Source organism: Bufo gargarizans, chromosome 4 (assembly GCF_014858855.1).
Source record: "Bufo gargarizans isolate SCDJY-AF-19 chromosome 4, ASM1485885v1, whole genome shotgun sequence".
Classification (NCBI taxonomy): Eukaryota; Metazoa; Chordata; class Amphibia; order Anura; family Bufonidae; genus Bufo; species Bufo gargarizans.
The window spans coordinates 416,891,414-416,906,701 of NC_058083.1; the positions used below are offsets into that span (position 1 = coordinate 416,891,414).

At 41.1% G+C, this 15,288-nt stretch overlaps 1 protein-coding gene across 6 annotated transcripts in view; it reads right to left on the minus strand.

Annotated features, from left to right (window-relative positions):
- ADGRG6 (adhesion G protein-coupled receptor G6) overlaps nucleotides 1–15,288 on the minus strand; it is a 168,015-nt gene that overhangs the window by 12,337 nt on the left and 140,390 nt on the right. For all 6 annotated transcript variants that reach the window (XM_044288557.1, XM_044288556.1, XM_044288561.1 and 3 more), the window contains 4 exons: nucleotides 3,809–3,937; nucleotides 3,512–3,557; nucleotides 1,790–1,899; nucleotides 1,211–1,338 (listed from right to left, as the gene is read on the minus strand). In XM_044288557.1, coding sequence (XP_044144492.1) covers nucleotides 1,211–1,338; nucleotides 1,790–1,899; nucleotides 3,512–3,557; nucleotides 3,809–3,937 — 413 coding nt within the window. The remainder of the gene's footprint in view (nucleotides 1–1,210; nucleotides 1,339–1,789; nucleotides 1,900–3,511; nucleotides 3,558–3,808; nucleotides 3,938–15,288) is intronic.

Here is a 15,288-nt window from a genome sequence, read left to right on the forward strand (position 1 = left end):
GGCTATGGAACACAGAAAACTGAGTTTGAATACAGGACAGTGGTTGTTTAGTAGGGGAGACTAGATTACTACTTTTTGGATGCCTAGGACTGGGTCATTGAGAAATTATGGCATTATCATGGCCTCTAGGCAACCTCATTGTTACCCAATGGGAGAGAAATTGTGAAAGATTCTGACAATCACAGTAATTTTCCAGCAACTTATTAATGCCACAATGTTACCAATGACAAGAAAGGATGTGGTGGAGAATTTTTTTGTGTTGCATATTTTTGACAATTTTACATGTCCTGCCATTTTGGATTCAATAAAATGCATACACATTTACTAAGTTTGCTCCTTAGCCTTGGTTATTTTGTGTGTTAATAAGGATTTGTAACTTCTCCTGACATTTCATTTTTAGCAACTACTTGCAATCCCTTTGTAATAACAATTCTGGAGCATATATTCTTATGACTGTACGTTTTGTCATTCCTTTATTGTACCTGATAGATGTTATAAATGAATTCCAGTTTGCAATGAAGGTCCAGATAGGTGTTACCAGTTGTGGAGAGAGTCTAACACTGGCAACACTGATTGGGTAGTGTCAGATTGTGCAGGGATATGTCCCAATTGGAAGCACCCATCTGCACTTTCAATGCAAAGTGCTAGATAGTCATACACTCTAGAATCATTATTACATGGGGAATGCAAGGTGTTACTAAGACTACATTCACACAAACTTATTTTGTTTCCGTGTCCGCTCCATTTATTTTGCAGACAGGATGCAGACCCATAAATTTAAATGGGTCCTCGAAAAATGCAGACAGCACACCGTGTGCTATCCGCATCTGTATGTCCGTTCTGTAGCCCAGCAAAAAAAATAGAACATGTCCTATTCTTGTCCGTTTTGCGGTCAAGGATAGGCATTGTTTCAATGGACCTGCAAAAAAAATTGATGCCACACAGATATAAAGTTTTAATTTGCGGGCCACAAAATACATACGGTCATGTGAATCTAACCTAAAACAGACACATCAGGAGAGGTTACAGGTCCTCTTTAAATACTCTAAATTTATCAGATTTTGCAACGGCCATATTTTTTATTTATCTAAATCATTAAAGCATCCATTAAAGCATTAACTATTTTAACTTTATAAAAATAGTAAAAAAAAATTTAAAATGTATGATATCACAAAGCAGTACACATTTTTGAACAAGAAAATGTACTTACTCAAAAGCAATGTAAGTTAAAAGCGTGGCAGCTGTACATATGGCAGATATTCCACAGCCAATATATGTAATGAATGTAAGAATTTTTGTATTTTGAGGATCAAAAGAATCCGAACCTCTCTGAAGGTCCTACAAAAGATATACATAGAGATAAATAAATTTTTTCTTGCAGGAGACTTTTTTTTACAAGTTATGTGCCATGCAAGCATACAAATATAAAACTGCATACACAAATAACTGGTGAGGTTTTTTTAGACAAATTTTTAATAGATTGAATATGATTTTGATGGAAAAACCCTCTGTATGTCTCTATATGAAATAAATATAAAAGAGTAGAGCCCCATACACTTCTATGTGCGCTGTATACAGCTGTGAAGGCAAGGCACTCCTGAAAAGAAAAAGATGAAGCAATACAATCACCAAACCATAGATTATCCCGTTATCTTTTTCATTTTACCAGTTAAAAAGAATGTAAAAACATACTGAAAGTAATATTAAAACATCAAAATATTAAATACCATCTCAGAAACGGCCACATTTTAGCCAAATTATAATGAAAGCTCATTATTTATGCACTTACCATAAGAATACCAAAATGCGTGAGGTGATTACATAAGCAGACTGTCTCAATAGCATTTGATTCATTTATCAGCACACTACAGCCATCTTGGCTCCAGCCACCACTGCCAGCTGTTGAAAAGTAACATTGAATTATCAGTTGTTAAGAATTCACTGAAAAAACAAGATTGCGAAAGTTGCATGAAGAAACAAGGATTATATCTTATGCTATTGTTATAGATTTAATTATATTTATGTTAACTACAACATTGTTGGTACTAAGTAGTAAGGAATAAACTGGCCACTTCCCTGGCGGATATGCTGAGTTTTGTTGATTTAATGACTTCCCTGCACCTCAGACATGGGGTTATAGAGGGGATAATAATCTTTATTAAAGACTGATGGTAAACCATATAATAATAGTATATGAATGATGCATGTCATGGAAATCTGTATTCAATAGAGCACATTGATGGAGGTCCACTAACAATGTTTTGGGGTTTATCTGTTACACATTTCAGAAAAATCTGTGTCTAATATGACAAACCAATGGTCAATGGAGGACTGTCTGATTCAAAATTCGAAATTTTGACAATTCTATATTTTGCTAACCCTATTTAGCTAACCAATGGGTGGGTAATGTTTTTGCAACACTTCACTTGACTTTGATATATGATTTTTGTTGTTGTAACAGAGGTTAATTTTTTTTTAAATAAATGTAGCAGGTTGACTCCTTTTTCATGCATGTTGGTGTTTAGGGTTCAATTATTTTTATTTTATAAATCTGGTTTTAGCATATATTTTACCTTTTGAGGAGCTTAAATGTGTACTCCAGTTATCCCCTATTCACAGGACAGAGTATAGCTTTTATAACTGTCAGGGTCATTCTGCTGGGACCCTCGCCAAATATCAGAAGCTCCCTGAAATAGGAGTTCGGGAGATAGATGAGTGCTGTACTTAGCAATCTCCGAAACTCCCAAAGAAATAAATGGAATGGCTGAAAGTATGCGTCACCAGCCACTCCGTTCATTTCAGGGGCTCCACAGGGAATGGATAGGGGATAACTTAATATAACTGAAATACCCCTTTAAACATACGTTTAAGTTAATAGTTATACAAAATCATGAATGGCTCTTATTTATGTGCTTTCTTAAGGGGTTGTCCAGGAATACATCATTTCTAACCCGGGCAAGCCGGCTGCATCCCCTACTAAAAGGATTATACTTACCTGCTCGCCCCCACTCTGGTCCTCTGCTCTGCTTCCTGCATTTAAATTTTCTTGTCTGGGGTTTGTTTTTTTCCTCAGAGGTATGGCCATGGCCACTTGAATCTCTTCAGCCAAACACTGGCTTCAGCCGTGATGTGTTTCTTGCCAGGGAGGAAGAAAAACCACTGACTACAAGATGCAGAAGCCAGAGCGGAGGACGGGAGTGGCAGCGAGCAAGTAAGTATGATCCTTTCAGTAGCGGAGGCAGGCTGCCGACATGTTAGAGGCATTAAAGGAGTTGTCTGACTGATCATTTTTTATCCCCACTATGCACAGTTATGCAACTATATGTTTTAAAGTCACCCTGACCCTTCATTAAAGTTTATTGCAAGCCGGACAACCCTTTTAATATATAAATATGTCTTCCATGCTGTATATTAACTTAAAGATCCATAAACATCTCAGCGCATTTACCCAAATGAACTTCAGAAAATGTATGAAATAAAAAACAGGTAAAAATAATATTTAAAAAAATACCATTTTTGTTTATATCCCAGTAGACACATGTTGGATCTCCATTTTCCTGAAAAGAATAAAGAAAGAAGCTAAACAAGATACTCAGCTATGATAATACAACTATTACTAATTACACATTAGGCTTGCTCTTGATTTTAGCTAATAATTGAACCATTGAACAGGTGTCCTCACTGCTTCCTACAATAGCTACATAGTATCAAATGTGACAGACATATAGACAGGTTGTCTCTTTTTAAGATGACTCAAATTCTACTACTCTCTTGTTCTTAATATTGGCTGGTTTCCACTATTACTCACTTGACTTTTTTGATGCTTAACAGTGATCTTGACTGGATCTGCCAGGCCATGAATAGAAATATTCCCAATGCTGCATGCTACAACATAACTGTTCAGTTTCTGTTTATTTGCAGCATTCAACTGAGAATCCTGTTGATACATAAAAAAAAAAAAAGTTTCAAATACATTCAAATATTATTTACATATTTTACTATCCATGTATTTTGTGTAATATATTTGATCATACAGCAACTGACCGTCCATTCAAGACACAGCCTTATTTCACCTTAAGGACCAGGTCATTTTTTGCAAATCTGACCAGTGTCACTTTAAGTGCTGATAACGTTAAAACACTTTGACTTATCCAGGCCGTTCTGAGATTGTTTTTTCGTCACATATTGTACTTCATGACACTGGAAAAATTAAGTCCCAAAATTAATTTTTTTTGCATAAAAAAATACCAAATTTACCCCAAATTTGGAAAAATTTGCAAATTTCAAAGTTTCAGTTTCTCTACTTCTGTAATACATAGTAATACCCCCAAAAATTGTGATGACTTTACATTCCCCATATGTGTACTTCATGTTTGAATTATTTTGGGAATGATATTTTATTTTTTGGGGATGTTACAAGGCTTAGAAGTTTAGAAGCAAATCTTGAAATTTTTCAGAAATCCAATTTTTAGGGACCAGTTCAGCTCTGAAGTCACTTTGCGAGGCTTACATAATAGAAACCACCCAAAAATGACCCTATTCTATAAACTACACCCCTCAAGGTATTCAAAACTGATTTTACAAACTTTGTTAACCCTTTAGGTGTTGCACAGGAGTTATTGGCAAATGGGGATGAAATTTGAGAATTTCATTTTTTTGCCTAATTTTCCATTTTAACCAATTTTTTACACTAACAAAGCAAGGGTTAACATCCAAACAAGACTGTATCTTTATTGCCCTGACTCTGCCGTTTACAGAAACACCCCATATGTGGCCGTAAACTACTGTACGGGCACACAGCGGGGCGTAGAGTGAAAGGTGCGCCGTATGGTTTTTGGAAGGCAGGTTTTGCTGGACTGGTTTATTTACACCATGTGCCATTTGAAGCCCCCTGATGCAACCCTAGAATAGAAACTCCATAAAAGTGACCCCATCTAAGAAACTACACCCCTCAAGGTATTCAAAACTGATTTTACAAACTTCGTTAACCCTTTAGGTGTTGCACAAGAGTTATTGGCAAATGGGGATGAAATTTGAGAATTTGATTTTTTTGCCTAATTTTCAATTTTAACCCATTTTTTCCACTAACAAAGCAAGGGTTAACATCCAAACAAGACTGTATCTTTATTGCCCTGACTCTGCCGTTTACAGAAACACCCCATATGTGGCCGTAAACTACTGTACGGGCACACAGCGGGGCGTAGAGTGAAAGGTGCGCCGTATGGTTTTTGGAAGGCAGGTTTTGCTGGACTGGTTTATTTACACCATGTGCCATTTGAAGCCCCCTGATGCAACCCTAGAATAGAAACTCCATAAAAGTGACCCCATCTAAGAAACTACACCCCTCAAGGTATTCAAAACTGATTTTACAAACTTCGTTAACCCTTTAGGTGTTGCACAAGAGTTATTGGCAAATGGGGATGAAATTTGAGAATTTGATTTTTTTTGCCTAATTTTCAATTTTAACCCATTTTTTCCACTAACAAAGCAAGGGTTAACATCCAAACAAGACTGTATCTTTATTGCCCTGACTCTGCCGTTTACAGAAACACCCCATATGTGGCCGTAAACTACTGTACGGGCACACAGCGGGGCGTAGAGTGAAAGGTGCGCCGTATGGTTTTTGGAAGCCAGATTTTGCTGGACAGTTTTTTTGACACCATGTCCCATTTGAAGCCCCCTGATGCACCCCTAGAGCAGAAACTCCCTAAAAGTGACCCCATCTAAAAAACTACACCCCTCAAGGTATTAAAAACTGATTTTACAAACTTTGTTAACCCTTTAGGTGTTGCACAAGAGTTATTGGCAAATGGGGATGAAATTTGAGAATTTCATTTTTTTGCCTAATTTTCAATTTTAACCCATTTTTTCCACTAACAAAGCAAGGGTTAACAGCCAAACAAGACTGTATCTTTATTGCCCTGACTCTGCTGTTTACAGAAACGCCCCATATGTGGCCGTAAACTACTGTACGGGCACACAGCGGGGCGTAGAGTGAAAGGTGCGCCGTGTGGTTTTTGGAAGCCAGATTTTGCTGGACAGTTTTTTTGACACCATGTCCCATTTGAAGCCCCCTGATGTAGAAACTCCAAAAAAGTGACCCCATTTTAGAAACTACGGGATAGGGTGGCAGTTTTGTTGGTACTAGTTTAGGGTAGATATGATTTTTGTTTGCTCTATATTACACTTTTTGTGCGGCAAGGTAACAAGAAATAGCTTTTTTGGCATCGTTTTTTTTATTGTTATTTACAACATTCATCTGACAGGTTAGATCATGTGGTAATTTTATAGAGCAGGTTGTCACGGACGCGGCGATACCTAATATGTATACATTTTTTTTATTTATGTAATTTTTATACAATGATTTCATTTTTAAAACAATTTTTTTTTTTCGTTTCTCCATAGTCTAAGAGCCATAGTTTTTACAGTTTTGGGGCGATTATCTTAAGAAGGGTCTCATTTTTTGCGAGATGAGATGACGGTTTGATTGGCACTATGTTGGGGTGCATATGACTTTTTGATCGCTTGCTATTACACTTTTTGTGACGTAAGATGACAAAAAATTGCTTTTTCTACACCGTTTTTATTTTTATTTTTTTACGGTGGTCACCTGAGGGGTTAGGTCATGTGATATTTTTATAGAGCCGGTCGATACGGACGCGGCGATACCTAATATGTATACTTTTTTTATTTATATAAGTTTTACACAATGATTTCATTTTTGAAACAAAAAAAATGATGTTTTAGTGTTTCCATAGTCTAAGAGCCATAGTTTTTTCAGTTTTTGGGCGATTATCTTAAGTAGGGTCTCATTTTTTGCGGGATGAGATGACGGTTTGATTGTTACAATTTTGGAGTACATGCGACTTTTTTGATCACTTTTATTATCTTTTTTGGGGAAGTAAGGTGGGCAAAATTTCAATTTCATCATAGTTTTTAATTTTTTATTTTTATGGCGTTCACCGTTCGGGAAAAGTAACATGACTGTTTTATAGATCAGGTCGTTACGGACGCGGCGATACCAAACATGTGTAGGGAATTTTATTTTTCTCATGTTTAATCAGTGATAAATGTGTTTTTTGATTTTTACTTTTTTTTTACTTTTTTCACTTTTTTTTTTGACCCAGACCCACTTGGTTCTTGAAGATCCAGTGGGTCTGATGTCTGTATAATACAGTACAGTACAATATATATTGCACTGTACTATATTTTACTTACACTGAACAGATCTATGCTTTCAGCATAGATCTGTTCAGCACCATGGACAGCAGGACGCCTGAGAGGCGTCCTGTTGCCATGGGAACCTTCCCCGTCTGCTCAGTTATGTTCAGAACTGCGCAGACGGGGAAGGGTAAGGACGGGGCTCTGGGGGGGCTGTCTGGAAGCTCTCTCCCTCTCCATCGGGGGACTGCAAAGGTACAGCAGCCCTCCGATGGGAGAGGGAGGGAGCTCCCTGAGCTGTTAACCTTTTCCATACCGCGGTCCGTACGGACCGCGGTATGGAAAGGGTTAAACGGCTGACATCGCATCACCGATGTCAGCCGTTTATACCAGGGTGCCAGCAATGTGCTGGCACCCTGGTATAACCCACTAGACACCAACGATGATTATAATGGGAGGCGGGCGGGGGATCGCGATCCCGCCTGCCGCACCGCCCGCCTCCCGCAACTGCCACACCGCCCCGCACCGGCCCCGCACCGCCCACAAACCGCCCCCTGCACCCCGCCACATAAATGGAATTCAGGGGTGCAGGGGGGGTAAAAAAAATCGATTTGGGGCCATTTTTTAGGTTTCTGATCCTTGCGGTCAGGGACCGCAGGGATCAGAAACGACATAAAGCGATCGCCGATAGGGGGGGGGGGGTGCCGAAACTACCCGATCGCCGATACGGGGGTCACAGGACCCCCATCGGCATTGAGCCTGAGTGCCTGGCTGGTGACAGTTTTATGCCATGACGAGTATACTAGTCATGGAGCGCTAAGTAGCAGTGCTCCATGACTAGTATACATGTGATAGGTACATCAGATTGTCACTCTCTCCTTCTCTGATCGCTTCCCTGACAGGAATGGGGACGATCAGAGAAGGAGAGGCACACAGTCCCTCCCTAACCCCCCTTACCTGCCCCGATGCGCTGCGATTGGTCCCTCTGCAGTATTGGACCAATCACAGCGATCGTGGGCGGGTCAGGGGGCCAATACATCTCCTTCCGGCTTCTAGGGTTGCCTAGCAACCCCAGCACGCCGGCTTCACTGAATCTTCAGCGCTCAGGTCCCTGCGCTGACAGTGAAGCCGATCACGTACATGCACGTGGGGATGCGGTGAGGCACCACATTCCCCCACGTACATGTACGTGATGTTGCGTGAAGGGGTTAATTTAAGTAATTTACATATACCAGTATAGACAATTTTAATGTCTGTAATGAATCTTCATTATCCAGACATCATGGTATTTGAGACTCCCTGAAGGAAACACTAGAAAGCTGCTTTAAGAAAACCATTACTGTTGTACATGGAGATGCTCTTAACAAAAAATAAAAAAAGATATATTTGCACCATATTAGCCAGAAGATCAGTCAAGATACTTTTTACAGGACTAAGTGAAATGGTGATAAATAGCAATCTTTCAAGGCATCCTAGGCCTCATGAAGAGACCTAAGTGGTCCTGAGAGCTTGCTATTTGTCATCATCTTTTGAGTTAGCCCTGGAAACAACTAAGAATGCTCAATTTTAATATTTTCTTTCTACTGGCCAACACTGTACAAAGATATATTTTTAACTAATTTGTTAATATCACAATATAAATGTACACTAGTGATGATTTGCTTAATACAAAGGTATTATAAGGTATCAATGAATAAGAACTCTTAATTGTCATGTTTCTACTACAAAACAGTCCCATAAGGGTCTCTTTAATCCAAGTTACAATAGTTTTTATATATACAAAGGCTCCATTGAGAGGGCTGAAATGCTGCATTGCATTGAAGTGTGAATAAACGTCACTGAACTTTCACAAGACCGGAGTGCTGCCCATTTTTTGGTATTTATATATACACTCACCTAAAGAATTATTAGGAACACCATACTAATACAGTGTTGGACCCCCTTTTGCCTTCAGAACTGCCTTAATTCTACGTGGCATTGATTCAACAAGGTGCTGATAGCATTCTTTAGAAATGTTGGCCCATATTATTAGGATAGCATCTTGCAGTTGATGGAGATTTGAGGGATGCACATGCAGGGCAAAAAGCTCCCGTTCCACCACATCCCAAAGATGCTCTATTGGGTTGAGATCTGGTGACTGTGGGGACCATTTTAGTACAGTGAACTCATTGTCATGTTCAAGACACCAATTTGAAATGATTCGAGCTTTGTGACATGGTGCATTATCCTGCTGGAAGTAGCCATCAGAGGATGGGTACATGGTGGTCATGAAGGGATGGACATGGTCAGAAACAATGCTCAGGTAGCCCGTGGCATTTAAACTATGGCCAATTGGCACTAAGGGGCCTAAAGTGTTCCCAGAAAACATCCCCCACACCATTACACCACCAGCCTGCACAGTGGTAACAAGGCATGATGGATACATGCTCTCATTCTGTTTACGCCAAATTCAGACTCTACCATTTGAATGTCTCAACAGAAATCGAGACTCATCAGACCAGGCAACATTTTTCCAGTCTTCAACAGTTCAATTTTGGTGAGCTTGTGCAAATTGTAGCCTCTTTTTCCTATTTGTAGTGGAGATGAGTGGTACCCGGTGGGGTCTTCTGCTGTTGTAGGCCACCTTTCTTTCCCATTCTGACATTCAGTTTGGAGTTCAAGAGATTGTCTTGACCTGGACCACAACCCTACATGCATTGAAGCAACTACCATGTGATTGGTTGACTAGATAATCGCATTAATGAGAAATAGAACAGGTGTTCCTAATAATTCTTTAGGTGAGAGTATATATATATATATATATATATATATATATGCAAGCAAAATTGTTAACAGAGGTCTGAGATGAGATTTAGCACAATCAACTTCAGGTGCAAACTCCTTTTTCCCTTAAAAGACTTTACTCTGACTGTGTCATTGTACAGATGTGCCCTTCCTTAGTGTGCCTGTTGGTTCAACATATCCTAAAATGTGTGTTGTGCTGAAAGATTATCAATTTTTTTAAGTAAAAATCTTGATATTGTGTCACAAAATGTCCATCCTATATTTTTTTATATGTGGCCAACCAGTGATTGCAACGTGTACTGCAGTCTGTCAAGAGTTTGGCTAGTATGTCGCAATACTGGTTCAAAATGTTTTTTGTTTTTTTTATGACAGACCGGAGCCCTTAAATTCAAGCTAAGATAGTAGACACATCTGTAATTATATCAATGCCCAAACTGAATATAACCAAGCTGTATAGGGAAAGTTAAACCTGATGGTCCAGTAGATGATGGCTACTGATTTTGTTCTTCCTTTCTATTCTTGATTAGTATATTCCTTAACTTTTGTATCATGCATGGTACAGTGAACAGCCATCTTAACTTTGAAAGATACACAAAGACCTTGGGATTTCTTCTACCAGTACTGTTAGCAATGCATATTTAGTCCTCGTTAGATGTGAAGGAATGGGTTCAGTAAAAGGTTGATAAAAATTTGAGCCTGAAATCAGGTAGAGGAAGTATGGCAAACGTCTACAAACAAATACACACTGTACTAAATTATTTTTGTTCAAATGGGAAACACTTGTTACCTTTTTAACCCCATGTCCTGTTTGCAGTATGAAAAGAATTAGATTTTTCGCCTGATACTTTGTTCAGAATTCCTTATTAATTAGAGGGCATATTACAAGTGGACGTGAAATGGGTAAAACCTCACTGCTTCCTTAATATAATGATAATGATATCCTAAGCTGTAACTCTGTTAACAATGCTTAGCATGAACATTTTATAACACTGCTGGAGCACTGCCTAAATGGAATGGCTTGGATTGCTTATCTTATTGGCAATGATGGTAAAGTGGAGGAAACAAATATTTGTACATTCATAGCGGATACTTAAAACCTGCTGTTTACTGTGCTAAGATTTGTCACAACTTTATTCACTGTGTACACTATAAACATTAAATTGGACTAACTTTAACTGGAGGCATGCAATAGCAGAACTACATTTCACGCAGTTCACCTTTCATGACCCTAGAAGGAATCCTTAAAGGGAACACCTAGAAAATGCATATTAAACCGCCAGCAGTACCGTATTGCAGCCTGTAGCATGATTATAAAGGTGTCTGTACAATGCCCCAAAAGTCTGGAAAAAAAAAGACTTTTATTTTTATTCAACTGGCCACACTATGTAAACAATAGCCTTGAAGTCAATGAGGCAGCGGCCATTCTGGCCTCAAGTTGAGCCCGCCCGCCCCCTTTCCCTCCCCTTAGCGTTTGATTGATAGGATGTCCAATTCCTTCACTGCCGGGCGCTTGAACGTAGTCTCGCACATACGCAGACTCACGAGGGAGAGTGCCTGAGCATTGAGCTTTTGAAAACTACCTCACAGAAGAGTGAACAGAGTGCAGACACCGGCATTGCAGGGACACAGCGCACGCGCAATACTACGTTCAAGCATCCAGTAGTGAAGGAATTGGAAATCCTTTCAAACACTAACGGGCAGGAAAAGGGGGCGGGTGCTCTTGACTTCAGGAAAGAAAGCCGCTACCCCCTTGACTTCATAGCGTGGCCAATTGAATAAAAGAGACTTTTTCAGACTTTTGGCGCATTTTACATAAAAGACACAGACATTTATAATCATACTACAGGCTGCAATAAGGTACTGCTGGCGGTTTAATGTGCATTTTCTAGGTGCATTTTCCGTCTGGTCACTTTGTATCATCATCAATGGCTTGATAATGCACCAATGGAAGCAAGAGCAAATGTATTCTCCCAGACCTTTTGACTAAGAGCATTGTGTAATATCCCAAAACTCTATATGAGCAAATCTCTAACTTAATATATTTCTCAGGTTCCTCATATGTGAGCACACATTTCTAATTTATATACAACAGGTACTAAAATATTAATTCAGCCTATACTTGCACAATGTATCACAGATTGGTATGCAAATGACACTGATCTCTATAGAATCTGGTAATAAATTAGTAACACCCTGCATGCACAGCAGCAATACAGTGAACATACTGTAATTGATAAAAGCTAACCATGGAATGTTTAGACCACCCTAAATAAAAACTTCAGCAACAAATCAATATGCCCTTATACTCCCAGTGATGTAGGTCTTGTCTATAATTTCTTCTCTTACAGTCCCAGTGTAAGGGTTCCAGAAAATGTAAGGATAGGATAAGGTTAGGTTTGGACAGCTCATTAGGCCAACAAAGCCTCTTAATTAGTGTTGGGCGAGTCTCCTAAACGTGCGGCGAAGTTGTGCCACTCACCGTAGCTATGTTGGTTACTGGAATTACAGTGATTGGCTGGCAGGAATGTGTCATCGGGTGCTATATAGAACCCGATGACACATGGTTCGGCTCAGACTTAGTCAGGGCGAGCTGCAGCAGAAGAGACAGATAGTGAAGGGAGAGGAATTGTGTTTTTTTTTAAGGAGTTTTAAGTGTTGAAAAGTGTTAGAGACCCAACAGTCCTTTTAGGGACTATTGTTTTATCTGGCTGCAAAATACATTAGCGCAACGTGCACTAAATTGCGTGCAATTGTATGGCTGCTGGTGACAGCAGCGACATTACCTGCGCTACATCTCCTGTATAACGTTAGCCACTGGTGACAGCAGCAACATTACCTGCGCTACATCTACTGTACAACGCTAGTCGCTGGTGACAGCAGCGACATTACCTGCGCTACATCTTCTGTATAACATTAGCCGTTGGTGACAGCAGCGACATTACCTGTGCTACATCTCCTGTATAACGTTTGCCCATCCTAAATATCAGTGACATTGAGTCAAATTTTTTCGCTGCTGGTGGCAGCAACATTACTTGTGCTTCATCTCCTATATAATGTTTGCCCATCCTAAATATCAGTGATATTCAGTCTAATTTTTTCGGTACTGGTGGCAGCGACATTACCTGTGCTAAATCTCCTATATAACATTTACCCATCCTAAATATCATTGACATTCAGTCAAATTTTTTCGCTGCTGGTGGCAGCGACATTACCTGTGCTACATCTCCTGTATAATGTTTCCCCCCCTAAATATCTGTAACATTCTGTGTACTTTATTTGCGCATACACTTACAAAACCTGCGCTACTGTACGTGTGACATACTTGCAAGCATATATACCATTTAATACACTCAAGGCGAACAATAAGGGACGGGGAGGTGGCCGTGCTGCTGATGTTGCACATAGAGGCCGTGGCCCTGGGCACGGTGAAACTGTGCCTGCTGCCAGAGCACAAGAAACACACTTATCCACGATACCTAGCTTCATGTCCCAGTTTGCAGGGCAGTGCAGGACACCACTCTCGAAGTCACATCAGTGCGACCAAGTGGTCGGTTGGATTGCAGCAGATAATTCTTCCAGTAGGCTAAGCACCACCCTGTCCTCCACAAAGTCCAGTCTCAGTAGCCAAGAGTCTGGTCAACAGAATCCTCTCACTGATCCTCCTTCCTCGCACCATGGAGAGTCTTGGCAAACAAGTGATCCCACACTCGGATATTCCGAGGAGCTCTTTTCATCACCATTCCGTGATTTGGTCCTCTCGCCAAGCCCGCTTAAAGAGGGACATAAGGAGATCTTGTGCACTGATTCCCATACTCTTGAGCAGCCACAGTCAGAAAAAGATGACGTGGGGAATGGCAATTAGTGTTTCACGAGGTGGATGATGATGATGAGACACAGTTGCCAATAAGTCAACCGCAATTAGTGTCTCAAGAGGTTCATGATGAGGATGAGACACAGTTGTCAATAAGTGTGGTTCTTGCTAGGTCAATAAGTCAGGAGGGTGACCAGAGTGAGGAGGTGGAAGAGAAGGTGGTGGATGATGATATAACTGATCCAAACTGGGAAGGTGGCAAGCCAAGCAAGGACAGCAGTACAGGAGGGGAGGGATCCGCTGCACCGCAATAGGCTGGAAGAGGCAGTGGGGTGGCAAAAGGGAGAAGGCGGGTCACATCAAACAGGTCCGCAACTGTTCCCCGGAGCGCCCCCTTGCAGCAATCTCACTTGCCAAGTGGTAGGTGTTCCGCACTCTGGCGCTTTTTTCAGGAAAGTGCAGACAATAAAAGAATTGTCATTTGCAACCTGTGCCATACCAAAATGAGCAGGGGCGTGAACACTAGCAACCTCACCACCACCAGCATGATCCACCACATGGCATCAAAGCACCCTAATAGGTGAGCCGAATGCCTAGGTCCACAATCAGTGTCTGCGGGTCACACCACTGCCTCCTCTTACCCTGTGTTACATGCTGGCAAATTCACTGTCCAAGACGCAGGCCTGAATGCCTCCCGCCCTGCACCTGGACCTTCGCAAGCACCATCAGCTAGCACATCCACTTATGTGTCCTAGCGCAGCGTACAGATGTCCATACACCAGGGCTTCGAACAAAAGCGCAAATACTCAGCCACCCACCCACAGGGCATATCACTAAATGCACACCTTTCCAAAGAGCTGGCCCTGGAAATGTTGCCATTTTTACGCCTGTGGACACTGAGGCTTTCGATCCCTCGTTACTCAGTCCCCAACCACCACTATTTTTCCCGGTGTGCCATCCCCACCTTACAACAGCATGTGTCCCGTAAAATCATAAGTGCCCTGACTAAAGCAGTTATTGGGAAGGTCCACTTAACGACTGACACATGGACAAGTGCTTTAGGCCAGGGATGCTACATTTTCCTGATGGCACACTGGGTGAACGTTGTGGACACCGGGAGCGAGTCCTACACTGGGATGGCACAGGTGCTACCAAGGCCAAGAATTGCAGGCCCTACTTCCATCAAGATTTCCGCCACCACCTACATTAGTGGCTGCAACCCCCCCTCCCCCCTTTCTCCTCCTCCTCCTCAACTTCCACCTGTGAATTCTCATCTTGCAGCACCAGTCAGCCATCAGTCAGTAGCTGGAAGCAGTGTAGCACTGCAGTGGGGAAGCGGCAACAGTCCGTGCTGAAACTAATTTGCTTAGGTGACAAACAGCACACCGCCGCAGAGCTGGCAGGGTATAAGGGACCAGACTAAGCTGTGGCTCTTGCAACTCAACCTACAACCAGGCATGGTTGTGTCTGATAATGGCCATAACTAGGTGGCGGCTTTGGAGCTCGGCAAGGCTAGCCCATGTGTTCAACTT